Below are 18,622 nucleotides of genomic sequence, written 5' to 3'. Positions count from 1 at the left end.
TTCACTTGTTGTTTGGTGGAACATTATCTGGGACACAGTGATAAAAGTTTTCCTCAGTTTTTTATCGGAATAAACTCTCCTACAGAGGTGCAACCAAAATAAAAAATGACTGTGGTGAGAAATGGTATACACCTCCAATTTTTCATTGTCTAGGCTTAATTATCATGTGACTGAATAAAACTCAACTAATTCCCGAGTTGAATAATTAGCGATTTTAATTTAAAACCCTCGGTTTGAAGCTGATTGTTTTAGGCACTGGGTTAAGGTTTATGGGATGTGATTTTGTCTTAAGCATTAGTTAACACGATATTGGCGTATAAATCGATCTACTAAAATTGTATTTGCTTATCCAAACCAGTTGGGCTCAGAACATATTAAGAGTTCCTGAAGGTTTGTTGATAAGTTTTCCTGTGTGGACAAGAAAAAAAGGCCTGAAACGGGAACCGACCGTAGTTATCGTTTTTAAGCCCAAAGTAGTTTGAAAGAAGTAACCCGTTCCTGGTGTCCTTTTGGTAAAACCAGAGCGCGATTGTCAACGGCGCGGTACTAGCGGCGGAGCGGAAAATCGAGGAGGCTTTGGGTTGAATCGGGCAATGAACAGCTTTTTCGCTCCGCTGCTATTAACGCGCTGTTTACCATCGCGATTCTCTTTACCGACTGAAAGCTTGCTAAAGGTTAGAAAGAATAAATTGAGAAACCATGCGAGGAGTGCATCAGATAAACGGAAAAAATTCATCTAGATTCAATATCTAAGATGGAGAGGGAAAACTACCTATAATCCGTCTTGGATTGAAGGCGAAGTGAATTCGGAAACAAGCGAGTTAAAACAGGAAATAATTCAAGACTTCGTTAACCTCGGTGCAGTAAGGAGAAGTCATCAGCGGCATTTCACGAATGATAAACTTCTCTAAGGGAAACGCAAAGTTAAATTATTTATTCTCGCATGTTTGCGAAATAAGCTTTCTCCGAGTGAGACAGGATCATCGTGGGTGTCTTTGTGGAGTAACTCGACACCAACCTATATAATGGTATATAGCGCTAATTACGTGTTCATGAGAGAGATTTTCCTCAAATGACAAAAGATAATAATGACTGCCCATCTCTGTGGAATATATCATGGAACTAAATCGGAACTGTCACAGGTTAAAAACTCACTCGGCAAAATTTGCAAAAAGGAAAAAATTCGATTTTCCAAAAGCATCTTATCATTTGCAAGATAAATTGCGCAGCACATTGCTTCAAAAACAAATTAAATTCTTCGAAGGAATACATCATAAAGCTATGAGCTTTTGCATATATGTATTCGGTCATATTTCAGTCATCTAAAACAATATTCTTTCCAAAGATATTAATGTCTAACGATCAAACGGATCAATTGAAAAAAAAAACATTCATGGTGGTGCGCGGTTCGTAAATACCCACAAAAGTGAGCGGAAGAACCAATACGTCACTGAATCTGCATTACTTCAAGACGAATTTGTAATAACCACGGACAGCGAGTAGATCTTCGAAAAAATGGTTCAAACAGACTACACTAAGAAGTGTTTGCTTTGACACCGACAAAAGCAATTTTTAATCGAAACAGAGCTGGCGATAATTAAGAGATGGAAGAGATATAATATTAACAAACCCGAGTCATAAAAACATTAAATCATCAAATGAAGGACGTTGGGGAAGTCCCAATAAAATAGTTGGTAACAGTATTCATGTATGTGCGTCAATGTTAGCATATTAAAAAGTCGAGACGCGCACTTTAGTGTTTTTATTCATTATACCTTAAGAAGTCGCCACATTTATTCATGTCCTCTCATGATATTACTTAAAAACAGCTGTTTCAGTTATAAAATGCAAGCGACCGCTTGTGTTGTTTTATAAATTTAAAATTTATTTTTTAGTTTATGGTTTAAGGGCATGATACTATTTACTTTAAAAAAATACAATTTAATCTCTAAATGACTCTTAGTTCAGTTTAAAATCCTTTTGGGAGCTAAACACAAACGAAACTTTCAGATCAATATATGACTTAATTACCATACATCAAAAGGACTCACGCCAGGTGCTGATGTGTTTGGTGTATATTATCAGAGCCCCCCGGTATAAATTTACTTGTTTCTTCAGTCGATCGACTACCACACGTATTTTCTCGAACTCTGATCATTTGCCGATTTCTGAATCAGTTTCACGCGTGCGATTCTGACTCAAGTTTACATGTCCAATATTGCGGTCATGGGCAAAACAAGCTATTTAATGATGGCTGTCTTTGTTGGATGTTTGGCCGCAATTGTGTTTATTCAGAAGGAAAGAATAGATTTGAACTGTCTATGGAGTGTTTTGCTCCAAAAAGGTGACCAAGCTCGTAACGAAAAAACTGATCATCTACAGAGAACTGCTCCCTCAGAAAATGCTTGTAAAGGTCAGACAGATTCAAGCTTGCCAGATGTACCATGTGCTATTGATGATTCATCAAGAAATACTAAGGAAGTGAGATCAAAACAAAATAACGGAGAAAGCGAATGTTTCGCGCAAGATGGTGCCACAACCTCAATAAAAGAACAACAAATGGAAAATGGAAATAAACATTGCAAAGGGAAAAAAGCGAACGAAGAACAAAACAACGAGATTTTAACAGGTCATATGAAGAAATTAGGAGAACATGGCTCCATTATAATGCATGGAGAAGTCGAGGAGCTAAATTTTGTACCAAACGGGAAAGATTTTTACGAACATTTTTTACGTAAACGGAGACCTCTGATTATGCGTGGAGCAATAAAGAATTGGCCTGCCGTACAGAACTGGGCGAACGAAAGTTACCTCCGCGAAAAATATGGCGAAGTCGTGTTTGACGTTCAACTTACAAAAAAATACGAGGGAGAATTTCCAGCGAAGAAGACAATGAACCTTAACGAGTTCCTTACGATTTACAAAAGCAAGCAAGTTTATTTAGACTGTCCTTTTCCCCACAGTGATATGATTAAAGACATTTTCGTTCCGTATTGCTTGCAATGCGAAGAAGTAATGCCAACAATTGCTAGCACTCATTTACTTTTTAGCAGTGGAAATACAAGCTCTAGTTGCCATATGGATGGATATGAAAACCTTCTAAGTCTCATCGCTGGAAAGAAGGAAGTCTTAGTGGCTAGTCCGAAGTATGTAGAATATTTCTATCCTCGGAACCACACTACAGTGAACATTGAATCGCCCATTGATCCAGAGGCAGTGAATTTGGAGAAGTTTCCCAAACTGGCCCAAGTACCTTTTCATAAGGTAAGCTGTTTATATCTTCACTCATTTTAATTTTCATGATAATAATGTGCATGACGAAATTACGCGCTTCTGATTGGCTGAAAACGAGAGCCATCTCATGTAACACGAGTGCAAAGTTGTAACACGAGTACAAACTACTTTACCTAAGGGCTCGTGCAATTTTGTTGTCCTTTCAAACTTTACACGTGTCTATGAACATCAAATTGCACTGGAAATCATGTTATTACCTTTACGAAAAAAGTTCTACACAAAACGTTTCCACAGCAATAATATTTTTTATTTCCACTTATTTTTTTATTTATTATTTTTCTTAATTCGTGTGTTTTCTTTCCTTTGTTCATATTTTGGTTTTCGTCATGGTTTTATGTAAATTGAAGATCTTTAGACGGAATTTTTGGTGTCAAGTTGTCTTTTAATCGTCATTAGGGATGTTAAGTCGAAATGAATGGGGAGCAGATGCCTTGAAAACCTCATCAGTAAAAAGCTTATGACATTAAAAAACACTTAACATTATTCCCCCTCCGATACTAGTTGGGATCCTTACGGTTTTTTGCACTGAAAATAAAAGGAACGGGTGATCGCAGATATTGATGAAATTCAAGACGAAATGCTAGACACAAAGAAAATAAACCTGTCTTCTTTCTTTTTACTTTTATTGTTAAGTCTGAAACGATTCCAAAATTAATTCAATGCGTTCAACGGAACACATTCCTTGATCTGCTTATACCAGCTTATCACAAATTGCGCGAAAGACCAAAATTATGTAAAACGTCGCGCAATCCAAAATACAAGTAAAAGTCGAACCTTTGTTTTTAAGCGGCAACGTATTAAGCGGTAACCTGTATTAAGCAGTCCGTTGTCAAAGTCGCGTGTTTGTCTTCCCATAATTACGGCAATTTTCACCTCTGTTTAGCGGTCACTAGAAGCCCATTACTTTACCCTAAACTGAGTCCCAACGGTGTGTTTGTATTGTTCTCCACCTGTATAGAACGGTCACTTGAAGCTTAACTATTCAAATAAAATTGAGAAAAGGGTAATTTAATATTATCAACTGAGTTGATAACGTAACTTGGCAACCTGAATCTTATTTTATCCCCTAAAATATGAGTAAGTAGTATTTTTGAGCGAGTTTTTGTAAATTAAGTTGTCAACATTGACAAAAGATGGCGTCTTTCTTTGTTTTTTTTAATAATACTTCTATGAAACCTGTACAAGCCCGTCAACCTGTATCAAGCGGTCTCCTCGTCATTCCCCTTTGATGACCGCTTAAGGCAGGTTCGACGGTATTATCTTAAGTTTTGCGCCACGCCACAACATATTCCCAGGGTCTTGCCAGTGTAAGGATGTGTCTACCATGGCTGAGACCAAATCATGTAGCTCCCCCGTCGTGGGATGGAAGGGGAAATAGTTTTCTTCTTCGTCTCTCTCTCTATCATTTCATCGTTCTTCCGTCCAATAAATGTCTTCACTTTTGAAGTCAGACATTATGATAATTTTGATAGGAAAGTGATGTAGAAACAAAAAATTATATTAAAAAAAAAACCAGACAAAAATATTTCTCTACCCCCTACCATTAGAAAAATTCAGGCTTACTCTTATGTACCCCCTAGGGAGATTTGTAAGGATTTGTAACGCCTGGAATATTTTGAAGCAGATGTATTCCGTGTTGGTCTGCCTTGTGTTTTAGAAACGATTACACGCGAGCAGAAGGTTTTTCCTCCAATGGGCTCGTTAGGCCTCAGTGAAACGTTGATGAGGAAGACAAAAGACTCGCATGCTAATTTCTAAAGCGATCTTCTTCGAAGAAAAAACGCTCCTAGGGTACTTCTTGTCTCTGGAAGGCGTAAGCAAATCAAGCCCGGGAACTATCGTCTTTTTGGAGTCAGCTACTTGTTTAGACAGCAAAGTTTCCGTCGTATTCACGTTCGATTCAGAATTTTCTTTTACGAATTGTTAATGGAAGTTGTTTACATAGTCTCAATTCAGAAATGACCAAGATCTCGAGTGGTTTTCTTCGCGTGGTAACACGATTAACTGTCTGTGTTTTCCTCGTACAACAACATGTTTTCGCTGATGAAGATGAATTTTTAAAACATCAGCCGAAAAACGGTGAAAATGATATTAGTAAAAGACAAACAGAATGCAAGAGAGATGGGATTGGCAAAACGGAGGACGACACTAATACGAAAGAAAATACATTTGCAGCTGTTAACGATGTGGAAAAATACGAAAAAGCAGACCTAATGCTTGACGATCAGTGTAAAAGTAAGGAACAAAAACAGTCAGGGGATGAAGTCACTAAAAGAGAAGCTGAGAAGCTTGTAGGTCATTTGAAAAAATTGGGAGACCATGGATCTCAAATTATTACTGGTAAAATAGAAGACATTGATTATATTCCAAATGGGAAGGATTTCTATACACATTTTATGCGGAAAAGAAGGCCACTTGTGATGCGAGGTGCTGCTTCAGACTGGTCTGCTGTGAAACACTGGGCAAATGAAACATACATGAGACAAAAATATGGCCATGTTGTATTTGATGTTGAGTTTACTAAACATTACGAGAGAATACATCCAATTAAGAAAACCATGAACATGAGTGAATATCTGGATATTTACAAAAATAAACAAGTTTATTTGGACTGCCCCTTTCCACAATCTGACATGACTGCAGATATCATGGTTCCATACTGTCTACAGTGTGAGGAATTGATGTCTTCTATTACAAGCATTCATTTGTTGTATAGTAGTGGTAACACCAGTTCTAGTCTCCATCAAGATGGATATGAGAATCTTCTGACTCTAATTTCTGGAGTAAAGGAAGTTCTTATAGCAAATAGCACCTACGGAGAACACTTGTATGCCAATAATTATTCCACAGTGCCTGGTTTATCACCAGTGAACCCTGAGTCAGTAGATCTCAAAACGTTTCCATTAGTATCAGATGTAGTTTTTCATAAGGTGAGGAATGGGAATTTCTATAAGATGACTTGCGTGTAGAAGCTGGTATTTTATGATCTAAATTGAATTTTGACCTTATTATAAAGACTTCAAGTGACTCAAATATGTTTTTCCAACAACATACCTGTAGGCTCATGCTGAAAAGGTTTCTTATTTTAAAAAATAATCTCCTTGATGTCTTAGTGGCAGATGAAAATCAAAGAGAGTTGCATGGTTTTGCTCATTATTTTTTTTAAATTTGATTTCTTGGCACCTCCTTATGAATTTATTATGAATTTATTTATAATGATTTTGACTGCTACAGGTGATGATCATATAACTACTCCCTATAATATTCCTACATTATGAACCAAACAGGTTATGAGATTACTCCAACTTACAAACTTAGAAGGTGTCATCTTGATCTGACACCAAATCCTTTTCACTAATTTACAAGCAATCAGAAGGAAGAATCAACAATCAGATCTTGGGAGTTAAAGGGTAAATTAGCATAGATATTAAAAGCTGTTGGGGTTTGCATTGTTGCCCATTTGCTTTTCTGGCTTTCAGTCTGACTAGTATACACTTTATAACTTGGTTGGCTTTTGGTTTCTTTAAGCAGATCTTGAGATGCTGATACACTGTAAAGTTTGGTCAGCTGTTGTACACTTTTTTGCTATTTTATTTTTTGATTCAGCACACATGAAACAAGACATTAAATAAGAGATACAACAAAATTTACCAAATTTCCTCCTAATTGATTCATGAATGAATGTTTATTTTTCTGTTTTAGATGGCTGTATTTTTTTAAATTTCTCCATGCATCTTAGAAATTTCAAGAAAAATAAATGCAAAGAAAACCCAAACCTTCAATAGGCATCTAGCATTAATTTTTCAGACACTGGTAACTTTATGACTAAAAATGTTTTTTTTTTTATTATCTTAGGTTGTTCTAAATGCTGGTGACATCCTCTACATTCCACAACACTGGTGGCATCATGTAAGATCATTTGAATGTCCAAATATTGCCATTTCTTTGTGGTTTCATCCATTTGCAGAAAAAGAAGAAGTTTCTCTTGATGAGGAAGAGGAGGTAAGACATCAAAATTAGTCTATGGATAAAAATAATTTCCTCATTTTATTAAACTTACTGTCAGGAATCATTTATGTGTTTCTTGATGATCTTGTAGAGATGTTTTTATTACAACTTCTGTTGAGTTTGTAGACCCAGCATTTATTTCAGGAGCTTGGCATAATTTTTCAAAATGTAATATACATATATATATAATTTATGATTATGAATTTTGCATTTATTTTAGGATCTATGTTAAGCCTGTTTTTGTATTTGCAACATTCAGTAAGATCAGTTTGAAACTTCAGGTCAGATCACAAACTTAAGTAAAGTATCTATGAACCAAAAATCTCAGTCATTTCATCATTTTTTAAAATCATCAACTTAAAGGTTAAATGGTATTTTAATTCTGTTTTGTATTTATTTTTTGTTGCATTCCAGTATATAGCTGGAAAACAAATGATAGTTTAGTCTGATAAGGGTAATGCTAAAGGGAACTTTTAATCATATGTGACCCTAATGATGGTTTCTGCTCAGATTTTTGAAACATTTCTTCACCATCACTGTCATTATATATCTCTCTTCTAAACTATCCTTTCTGCTCATATTATTTTTTATTGATACTTTTCATTTTACTGGCTATTCTTACTTTCAGCAAAATGTGTTTGAAGACATGGTGTTGGCAACAAAAGCCTTTAACAAACTTGTGGAAACTTACCCAGAAACAATCAAATGTGAAGCACAAAACAAACCAATCACAAAGGCCTTCCATCCAAGCTCTGATTCTTGGGATACACCAAGAGAAATCCTTGCAGAGGAACAAGTCATTACTTTGGCCAGTGGATATAAAAGTAAGGAAGTTGTTTTTTTATGTGATTCATTTATAAACAACGTATTATCTGTTTATGAATACTCTAGTTTGCCTCTGGTGTGGTAGTTGTCACTGAATTGAATTTGGATCTTTCAGTCTTATACTGTAACTTAAAACAGAACTATCTTCTTTTCATATATAAATGGTCAGGATCATGATTCAACTTTTTTATCTTTATGAATTTTATAAACCAGTTGAATTTTTAATTCATTTTATAATCAGGAGCTGAAACAAACTTAAGTAGTTTGAAAAGTATTTTTTTTTTGAGCCATAATATACAAGACCTCATTATAATTTCAATTCTTAAACCATATCTAAATCATTTGAAATAGACTGGTATTAAAATAAATGATTAAAAGTGAATTGATCGTGATTATTTAAGTTGAGAAAGAATCTTTTAGTTTTTTAATAAACTCAATACAGATTACAAGTATAATTCAATACACATGTAAATTCTATTTTCAGTGCCTAGAGTAGGGTTTGGTACAGCAGGTTTATTTAAAGACACCAAGGATTCTGTTCTAGTGGCTTTGACTTCAGGATACAGGTACTTGATTCAAAAGTGTTATTAGTAATTAGATATTAAAGAATTAAACCTTTTAACTCCCAGACAAATGTGTAATTCTCCTTACTGTCAACAATACAGTTCATGCAATGTTGGTTCAGAGAATTTAGTATTGGATCAACTAATTATCCCCAAATTGATATTTTTGTTTACCCTCATCAGTATTTTGGATTCATTCCAACCTGAAAGATCCATGTTCAGGCCAAACCAGGCATAGAGTTGTGTTGCTGAGCAAGACAGTTTACTTGCTTAGTGCCTCTTTCCAAAATTGTGGCTGGGAATTGCTAAAAGACTAAACTCTCATCTTGGAGGAGTACATGTAGTCCTAGTTACTTAGTGATACTGAAACCAGGAATGCGTACTGGCAGTTATGGGCCACTGGCGACTTTAAGACTTGACTTCTACTCTCCAAGGTGTAAAAAGCACTTGAGGAAGTAAAGGTTGGCTGCTCATGATTGCAATACTGAGCAACGATTCTAGCCTGGGCTTTAAAAAAGGGGTCTGATTGCCATTTAGTGAACCAAAGGGACTCTCCATATCCCACTCAGTATCTGATGTTTGTTTTCTTTATCAGAATGATTGATTCTGCCCAGGCGTATGATGAGGAACAGGTGGGAGAGGCTGTACAAGAAAGTGGGATACCAAGGGAGGAGGTTTTCATCGTCTCCAAAGTTCATCCACGTTTTCTTGGTTATGATGAAACCCTCAAGTCTGTGGAAGAGTCACTTACCAAGCTTAAGGTAATTAAGTGTCAGCTCTCAGCTCTTTTACTTTTCAGCCTGAAATTTTCTTGAGTGGAACAAAAAATAATGTCTAAGCCATGTGAGATCAATCAAAAGAAAAACATGGATGAATATTCTTCAGTTTCCATATTCTCCACACTCTTCTCTATACTTTTCCTTGGTATTGGAAAGGAGAATTTGTTTAACAATCAAGAGCTTCTCTGGTTGGTGATCATTTCCCCTATACTCATGCCCTTATTGTTTGATTGTGGGATGATATTGTGGGGAGAAATTAGATGCTCATCACTCTTAGGAGTTAAAGGGTTCATAGAAAAGGGTATTATTATGTATACAAACTTTCTTGCCACAGTCTTGTTGCATGATGGCCTCAGTCAGTAAGGTTTTTGTTTGTACATATTTCTGCAGGTTGATTACATTGATCTCATGTTGATTCACTCAATGGACTGTGACGAGGGACCTGGTGCCCACTTGATCTGTCAACAAGGGGAGCCCAAGGGAACATGGGAAGACTCTTGGAAAGCGCTGGAATCACTTTTAAACAAAGGCAAGTTGGTTTATTTTCTATCACATCATGTGACGGTATGATCTCTTTTTGTATCGCTGGTAGAGTGAACGTAAAGATAAAGAATCTGAACTCCTTTCAGAACAATTTTGAGCCTAAAGAATTCAAACTAAAGGAAGTCGTTTGTGTTTCTTTGCAGGGAAAATCCGAAGTATTGGCGTCAGTAACTTCGAAGTTGACAACTTAAAGCGTTTACTTGAGATCTCAAAAGTTCGGCCATCAGTTGTACAGAATTCATTTGATCCCTTCAACCAAGATCGCGTAACCCGAGAATTCTGTGAGAAAAATGGGATTCGATACATGGGTCATAGGTAATGAATAATCAAAATTATGTACCGTGGCTTAACAAGAAGTATAGCTTACTTTGTGAGCGTTAAATCGCAAGATCGTTGTTGTGTCACCCCCCTCCCCACCCCCCCCAAAAAAAGGGTTGTGAAGGAGACTACCGTAAATGGGAAGAGAAGGAAATATTACTTACAGACACACTCACTCAAAACAAACCGCAAACAATCAAGCAAATAAAGTAATATTTGTTAATGTTAGCTATGCAGGCCACATGGACTACATGTAATTAATTTTTACTCTCTACTCTTAGCTGGCAGAGATTTTGGGGTTATCCTAACTCTCAAACAGTCAGTTACGTGAGATTTTGTAAGTAGCTTTTGTTTTATCTTCAATCACAGCACGTTAGGTGATTCGTGGAAAAGAGAGGGCCTGCCTGTAAATCCAGTTCTATCTGACCAAGGTCTTCGGAAAATCGCCACAAAGTTCGATGCTTCCATTCCTCAGTTGGTTCTTAAGTGGTCTTTAGAGAAAGATGTTATTGTGATTCCCCGCTCGCGGAACCCGAACCATATTAAAACAAACCTTCAGTTTACTCACGTAATGCTCAACGAAGACGACCGAGAGTATCTCGAGAGTCTTGATGGTAAGATAATCGTGCCCGACGATGGTCCTCCCTTCGATTCCCGATCAAAGCCGAGTGTTTCCGATCAAGAGACGACAGAAGAGGAAAAGACCGCAGACGAAAGCGCTCGGAACGAAAGTGAAGACATCAGTGAGAAATTGGTTTTATTGGGAGAGGTTGATGCAAAAGATTCCACGCTGTATTTAAGTTCTGATGATCATTGGATTTACGCGTTCGACTCCGCCTCAGGCGAGGTGAAATGGAAATACGGAACTGCTGATGAAGGTGGATCAAAATGCGAGTTCAACTCTGATGGAACTGTCGTGTACTGCGGAACCGACGACAAATCACTTCGGGCGCTCAGCGCTGTCAACGGTAACCTTATTTGGAAGTTTTCGACAGAAGGGGCGGTTACTTCCTCGACCCGAGTTGGCGCAGACGGCAGTCTCTATTTCGGCTGTCTAGATGGCTATTTTTATGCCCTTAATCCAGACGGCTCCCTCAAATGGAAGACGGATTTAGCGGCCGAAATCTGGTCATCGCCTGCTCTTCTAGAAGGCGGCAAAGCTGTGTTCATCGGCTCCATGGCTGAAGACTGGGCAAATGTGTTCGCTCTTGACGGTGAAACCGGCGAAATCATTTGGAAGTATAAAACAGCTGAACCCGTTTTCTCCTCTCCTTCCGTTAACCATGATAACAAGACCGTATTTTTCTGTTCGTACGATGCAAACTGTTACGCGTTTAATACTGAGAATGGTCACGTGCTCTGGGTGTTTGAGGCCGACTCGGCGTTTCAGTCGTCACCTGTTGTCAGTAAACTGGACGGGACTCTCTTTGTTGGATCCACGGAGGGAAACATTTATGCACTGGATTCCGCTACTGGAAAACTCAAGTGGATTAGGGAAGGTTTGTTATCAATATTCTATTTTTCTCAAGTAGGGATTCAGAACATTTCGAATTTTCCAGTCTAATGGTTTGAAACAGTTGTGAAGTTATACTTGTTAAGCGGTTACACTTTCTTTGGCGTGTGCCAAGCCTCGGAACAAATGAGTGAGTGAGAGAACATTGATGTTTGTTTAGGAGGAGTGTCAAAGAAGAGTTACCTCTCTCTTCCAAGTTCATTTCCTTTAATTCTACGCTAAGTTTATACTTAAACTGAAGATCATCTACATGTGATGCATTTTCTTTTCCAGGTTCAAAGAAGGTTGTGAATGTAAAATACTTGCATTGTCGTGGCATTTTTACTTTCAGAATTTGACTTCAAAGTCTAGTCACAATGTCGTGACAAAGGCGTAACTTCTGTTTTATACTCTATTGCTGTGTTGGAAAATTTTATTCAAGATAAGAAAGAGGGCGTCTTTGCTACCATACACGAAAGGGATTCGCGACATGATATAAATGAAATGACTATGGAAGCGATCTTCGCAGTAAGGAACACTACTTAAGCAGTGATGAAAACATCACTACTGCTTAAGTAGTGTTCATTACTGCGAAGATCACTTCCACATTCATTTCTTTATCCGCAGGTCACATATATGATTTTCATATATTTACAGTCACTTTCAAAATAAATGCATTTTCATTCATCGACATATTTATTTGTTTATTGATTGAATCAGGAAAGGGTGAGCTATTCTCTTCGCCGTTTGTCGCTCCAAATGGAAATGTCTACATCGGCTCAGGTGAAGGTGAGATTTTAGCTCTTCGTCAGACTGATGGCTCACTCGTGTGGAGTTTAAAAACGGACTCCGCCATATGGTCGTCACCGCGCCTGGATAAGAATGGACTGTTGTTCATAGGAGGAATAGATACTTATTTGTATGCCCTGAGAGCTGATGACGGACAATTGGTGTGGAAATACAAGACAGATGGACCTGTTGTGGGCACCCCGCTGATCACACGTGAGCACGCTGTACCACAAGCCTAAAGTTTTCAACCCGTAAAACACAAAATGTCTCCATAGCCTATCAAACTAAAGACAAAATTAAGGAAAGGATTCGACTTTGTGCATTTACTTTCTTGTTACAACTGATGCAGTGTAATTGGCTTTAGTGAACGTTGGCTGAAAGTTAATCTCAGAGTCACTTACGATGACATAGAATTTAAAACGCACTAATATGCTTTAAATTATGCGTAAAAAGATAACGTCAATGAATCCTAAAAAGTGGAGAACCTTAATTTAAGATACTTATAAGGACAGCAGCTCATATTTCATACGTCATAACTCAGATGTGGGGTGCCTGTGACTCAAGTTTCTGTGCTACTAAAATCAAGTGAATCTAGTTATTGGGTATCTTTTAAAATCTGTACTTACTAAAATTGTAGGCTCTTTTTTGTTTGTTGCTTTCCAAATAAAGGAAGATTCAGATTTCAATCCAAAATATTTTAAAAAAGGATATTGGCTTCTTGGAGAAAGTGATTAAAGTCATATTCATTCTTCTGAAAAGTAGCACACATGTGACATTAATGCTGCTCTCTCTTTCTGTCCTACTGAAATCAAGCTGTTGTACAGTAGATTTTGTCACTGGAATGGAAATTAGTTCAGTAATAAAGTCGCTCAATTCAGAAATATAGTTCATTGGCAGTTTATTCTTCATAGTCCCCATTTTTAACCCTGTTGGCAACGACTGATCCCCTTTGCGATCCACCTGAGACCAAACATCCTCCATCCCCCCCCCCTTAAAATTATGACTGGTCCTAAAACTACAAGTTCCTCAAGGTAGTCCAGATTTTCTGTCGTCTGGATCTCAAATCATCTAAAAAAGCGATTGTTATCAATTACGAGTCCTCTGACGCAGTAAGAAAGCTTTTTAACCTTTTTTTGTTGAAAGACTTTTGTGATTATTGAAAATAGTAGGTGGCCTGTTCGCAAAGTTCAAGATGTTAGCAGTCTGTCTCTCTATCGCTTATGGATTCCCTTAATTCACGTCCTCAATTAAAAATTATGCACCTTAGACCAAAAGAACATTTTCTCTCGCTAAACTGAGTGGTAACGCCCCAACAAAGAAATAAATGTAAACATTGTGGGCAATAATGAAAGATTGAAAGAGAAAAATAAGAATTGGACGGCGTAAATAAAGAAAGCGGCACTGACCATTAATTGAAATATCTGTTATGGCGTTGTGTAAAACTCGGCACATCGGTAGTCGTTAAAAGGGACCAAAATACTGAATTACTTATGATACACTTTATTCTTGAGTCTAAAAATATCTAAGGAAACCTGGGATTACAATAAAAAAATGGTTAATAAGGCGTAGTCACTAAAACAACAAAACAGGCAACAAACTTGTGTTTATCTGCCTTTAAGTGAAGCAATCTCTGGTACTTAACTAAAGAAAAAGTCGGTATAATCTATCTATTTGATACTTTTTATTCCATCGAGGGAACACCTATATTTATTAGGAAACCGGCAAGTCTCAAATCTCTCCCTCAGTTAGAGGTCCTATTTAAACGCTACGTTCGTTGCGTTTTAAAGACTAAAACCCTAAGTTTACGTTCAAAACAATTTGTTTATCGAAGAACCTTTTGACAACCCGTTTTTTTTTTTTTTTTTTTTTTTAGTTAATGGTTCAACGCATGATAACCTTTTTGGTTTAATTCAATGCACTGGAAACACTGTCAACCGCGATCAGCTTTACTCCGCTTTGGGTTCAGATAGCTATTGTTTCGAATCGATCACTCAATGACTGTAGGTTAACTCACGCGAAGAAGTTATCAGTGTATAGAGGTCTCTATTTGACGCGTACACAACCACATTCACAAAATTCTGGTAAAACATTCTTTAAACCTGTATGTTTGCAAAGCTTCCATCGCACGTTAGACACAAAAAAAAATTACTTAGGGTTTTGGTTTTGCTTTAAGGCTTTAAACACTTACGTAACGTTCGACTTTGTCATTGATTAATATTCATGTATCGCCCAATACTGCTACTCTACTTAATGTGAGAAATTAAAATGGAAGACGGTTTTGTTATCCTCTAACTTGTTTAACTTTCCATATCACACTTACAAAGAATATATAGTGAAAAGAGTCTCTAGACATGACAAGAGTTAAATTCTTAGTTCATCAGTCGAGCAATGTCAACATCGTGTGAGCCAGTCTGCACCAACCTGGGAATCCATCCTTTTCTCCAACAGCACTGATCTTACGCTCCATCGATGGAGACACATAATGCAGAGTGCGGGCAATGCTCATGGCTCTATGGGACCACTCATGGGACAGAACATCAAAGTAACATGAGGTGTGAACATCGTTGACCAGAATAGTGCCGCTCAGGGTTACTGGGGCGTATGCACCTTTCTCGTAGACAGTGCTGATGCTCCGAACTAAATCCTTCTCTAAACCATGACTTCCCCTCACGTACACTGTGTCTCCGACCTTAACATCTCTAGCAGGGATGGCTGTTGCTTGGCCTGTTAATTCCACAAAAAGGAGATGGTCAGCGGTTATCAGGAGGATTTTCTCTTTTGTGGTGACAATTTTTAAAAATCCTTCCACAACTTCTGGCTGACGGTGAATGAAGGTGATAACTGGATCGGACTGGATGCCATTCTTTGTAATGACTAGGACTTCGTCACCAACTTGCAAAGATTCTATTCGCCTTGCTCGGAAGTTTGAATCATAGATAATGGCTGAGCCAGGATAACATCCACCACTACTACCACCTTCATCTTTTTTGGCCACTTCTTCAGTTGATTTCCCTCCTTCTGGACTTTTAGCATCGTCTAATTGTGACTGTTTTTTCTCATCAGCCAGCTTTTTCGCTGCAGCTTCCAACTTCGTCTGTTCCTCTTTCTGTTCAGTGAGGCGTTTTTCCAAGTCACGTTTCTCTTCCTCACTTTTTTTTTTGTCTTCAAGTAGCTTTTTGATTTCTTCCTTGTTTTTACGAAGAGCTTCTGCCTGCTTCGTTATTCCTTGCTCGTCCATGGCTTTTTTTATTTCTTCGTCAAGCACTTGTTTGGACGCCTTGGTCAGGCGGTGTATTAAAGGCCCTCTTTGCTTCCTCACCTCGTCAATGATCTAAGAAAAACAAATAAACTTAAGAGAAAAAAATCGAAGCACAAAGGGATTTAAGGGTGTTAATAGTTTTCTAAGTTGAGTAAACTCCAAGAAACTGTAAAACGCATTTGCTTTATTCTGCCATTTTCTTCAACGAATAAAGAAACAAATGACATCGAGGAAATCTGGCAACGTATTTAGAACATTTGACTGTCTGAAATTATACTTCATCAAACAAATTCGCGTGTGCCATGTCGAACTGACCACAACAATGATTATCTGCAATTACCGAAGGTAATCAATTACCTTTAAAAACAACATGCTGATATTTATTATTCAATTTCCTTCGATTGCTTACACTAGGGCGTATAGGTGTATTTGGTATCTCACTAGCGGAGCTCCAGGATTTGAATTTCGGTTTTGCGAAATTTCCACACTTAGGGAAATACTGCAACCTATAAGAATTTGGCAGTGACCTCTTAGGTTTAATGCCCTGAGTCAGATGAATATTTTTGGAGACTACGACATACAAAAAAAATCAAAGGAGGACAAAAATAAGGCTTTGAGAATTTAGTCTCTCGAAAGGAAATGTCTGACGAAGTGTCCAAAACTCAGGCTGTGAGTTTTTATGTTTCTCTTAACCCTTTATACACTATGGCACTGACAAGGAGAATTTGTTTGGTAATCAGGAGCCTCTTAAAATGGTGATCTTTTCCCTTATTCTCGTAACCTAAACATTTGATTCAAGAAAGATACTGAGAGGAGATTTTAGAAGCCAGTCTCTCTGAGGAGTTAAAGGGATAAAAATGGCTAATCCTAAAACCAAATGAATTTGAGAAAAAAGGAAAGAAAAGAAAAGTGATAAAAGTTAACCCGAAGAAGGGTTAACCATCAAAAGACTTTCAAAGTTCCACCTTAAAAATATATCACTTTCATTGTGTAAATATCTTTTTTATCTTATTCAATGTCACACTCCTGTGACAGGTGCAAACCGCTTTCTTCGAACGATCACTATACAAGAAATTTTACTCATTTGATATGGCTTAGCTTTTGTCTTTTTTGTAGAGACAAGTTACACCATTACTAATCAACGAAAAGGCTAGTCACCTATGCAACTGCTGACCTACAATGACCAAACCTACAGATTTTGCTCTCAAAATGGACTTTTACCTGAAGTAACTTAGAGACCTGCCTCTTACAATCATCAGGATTTTCTGTAGGATCCAACATGTTGTCGAACAGCATTCTCCTTTCTCCTATCTCCTTCATAAACTGTTGGACCCAATCTGGCAAGGTAGAGATGTACCATTTCAAATGGTCTTCAATGCTCCTCTTCTTTCTCTTTGCGTCGCGGGCAGCCTGGTCGCCATGTGTTAGAATTAAAATCATGTAAGGTTGGGCTTCAGTCCCAAAAAACTTTTTAAGTATTTTCAAAGCTTCGGCATCTTCGAGCCCAAATCTGCCACCGTACTTAATAGTGATGATAACAGCATCAAGACCGTCGGGGGACATGACAAAAACTTTGTAGAGTTCTCGAAGAATTTCCTGTTGTTTCTCATTGTAAAGACCAGTCACGCTCTTAGCCTTTTCTTTGACTTTTTCCATGACTGAGACGGGGGCCGTATCCATGATTCCCGGGGTGTCTATCACGGTCACCTCTCTTTCATCTGTTCTCTTGAATGATTTGCAAAATTGCGTCACAGACGAACCACTTGGGCTGTCTTCGAAACATTCAAATCCAACGATTGAGTTTCCAGTGGCGCTTTTTCCATTCCCAGTCTTTCCAAAAAGAACAGTTGTCAGAGGAACTCCTGAAGGCAGCTTTTAAAAAACATTAAACGATAAAAAGAACATCAGGAAGACAGAGATAAGCTTTGCCCAGATCTCTGTCAAGCATGTACCGCTCCTGGATGGGATCTTAACAGAGGGATCCCTATTGGCATTGATTAGGGAGTAACAATTCTACCAATAAACAGCTGAGTTTAGGAAATTGTAAACTGAAGTTTTTTGGAGACAGGGTGTGCCAAATCTACTGCTGCTAAGAAATCTAATCTAATTTTCAAATGTGTTAAAAAGGACAAATATCTGTGCGCATAACCAAGTGGTCTGTTTAAGTCTGGAAATTCGCTCTCATTGAATACTTGGGTTTTCAAATAATATGATTGAATTCATAATGCGAATGTCTTCAACCAACTTGTACTCTTGGAAAATATTTTGAAATTTTGTCGCGAAAATTATTTCAAATAGGTTTTAAAAAATTTGGATGACATTTCAAACACTTCAAATACTGATTCTTTTCTACCTCTTCTTCTCCCGTCACCTTTTACCGCCCCTAAGATTGCATGATCCACCCTCTCAAAACCACTAATCGGTTAATTGAATCAATTTTGTGAGACCGTGATTGTAGCTTCTATAGTTTTGACGACGATTCTCACCTTGATTGTAGCAACTGGTTCCTGTGAAAGAAATCACATTGAATAAAAATGAGTTGTAACCTCACCACGACCATCTCTTTACCAGTTAAGGCAAAAATGCATTAAGAAAACATCCTTTATATGATTGGTCGGTTTAGCTAACCGCGCCCCACTGAACGACCCGTTAGAATTCAAATAGAAGTAAATATAATTAAGAATACTACAGTTTCAAAACAATGGACATCAAAATTTTAAAGGTGACGAAAAAACCTACAAAATAAATTCAC

At 37.6% G+C, this 18,622-nt stretch overlaps 2 protein-coding genes across 6 annotated transcripts in view; one reads left to right on the top strand and one right to left on the bottom strand.

Annotated features, from left to right (window-relative positions):
- The first annotated feature begins 2,035 nt into the window (after positions 1-2,035).
- LOC113667434 (uncharacterized) lies at positions 2,036-13,492 on the top strand. 2 transcript variants are annotated; one of them, XM_089194945.1, is made up of 9 exons: positions 2,036-3,264; positions 7,150-7,296; positions 7,931-8,126; positions 8,612-8,693; positions 9,286-9,451; positions 9,860-9,998; positions 10,156-10,327; positions 10,700-11,829; positions 12,543-13,492. In XM_089194945.1, exons 1-9 carry the CDS (start codon positions 2,209-2,211, stop codon positions 12,848-12,850), a joined length of 3,396 nt encoding a protein of 1,131 aa, XP_089051071.1. In that variant the 5' UTR covers positions 2,036-2,208; the 3' UTR covers positions 12,851-13,492. The 2 variants fall into 2 exon arrangements, with proteins under 2 accessions (XP_089051071.1, XP_089051072.1); XM_089194946.1 differs by lacking the exon at positions 2,036-3,264 and adding an exon at positions 4,875-6,224.
- A 603-nt stretch (positions 13,493-14,095) lies between these two features.
- Positions 14,096-18,622, bottom strand: part of LOC113671333 (uncharacterized) — a 39,585-nt gene continuing 35,058 nt past the window's right edge. For all 4 annotated transcript variants that reach the window (XM_089194948.1, XM_089194949.1, XM_089194950.1 and 1 more), the window contains exons 6-8: positions 18,357-18,377; positions 17,092-17,742; positions 14,096-15,942 (exon numbers count right to left, since the gene is read on the bottom strand). In XM_089194948.1, the coding sequence (XP_089051074.1) occupies positions 14,989-15,942; positions 17,092-17,742; positions 18,357-18,377 (1,626 nt within the window). In that variant the 3' untranslated portion in view covers positions 14,096-14,988. The remainder of the gene's footprint in view (positions 15,943-17,091; positions 17,743-18,356; positions 18,378-18,622) is intronic.

Source organism: Pocillopora damicornis, chromosome 2, assembly GCF_964200805.1.
Source record: "Pocillopora damicornis chromosome 2, jaPocDami1.2, whole genome shotgun sequence".
Lineage (NCBI taxonomy): Eukaryota > Metazoa > Cnidaria > Anthozoa > Scleractinia > Pocilloporidae > Pocillopora > Pocillopora damicornis.
This window is presented reverse-complemented; position numbering and strand designations above follow the sequence as displayed.

What these genes read in the sequence shown, in the direction of transcription:
- LOC113667434 (XM_089194945.1), top strand. Translation starts at nt 2,209, where the DNA reads ATGTCCAATATTGCGGTCATGGGCAAAACAAGCTATTTAATGATGGCT. An exon ending in TTTGGCCAGTGGATATAAAA is followed by an intron (nt 8,127 to 8,611) that starts GTAAGGAAGTTG and finishes TTCTATTTTCAG; the next exon opens with TGCCTAGAGTAGGGTTTGGT. An exon ending in GGAATCACTTTTAAACAAAG is followed by an intron (nt 9,999 to 10,155) that starts GCAAGTTGGTTT and finishes GTTTCTTTGCAG; the next exon opens with GGAAAATCCGAAGTATTGGC.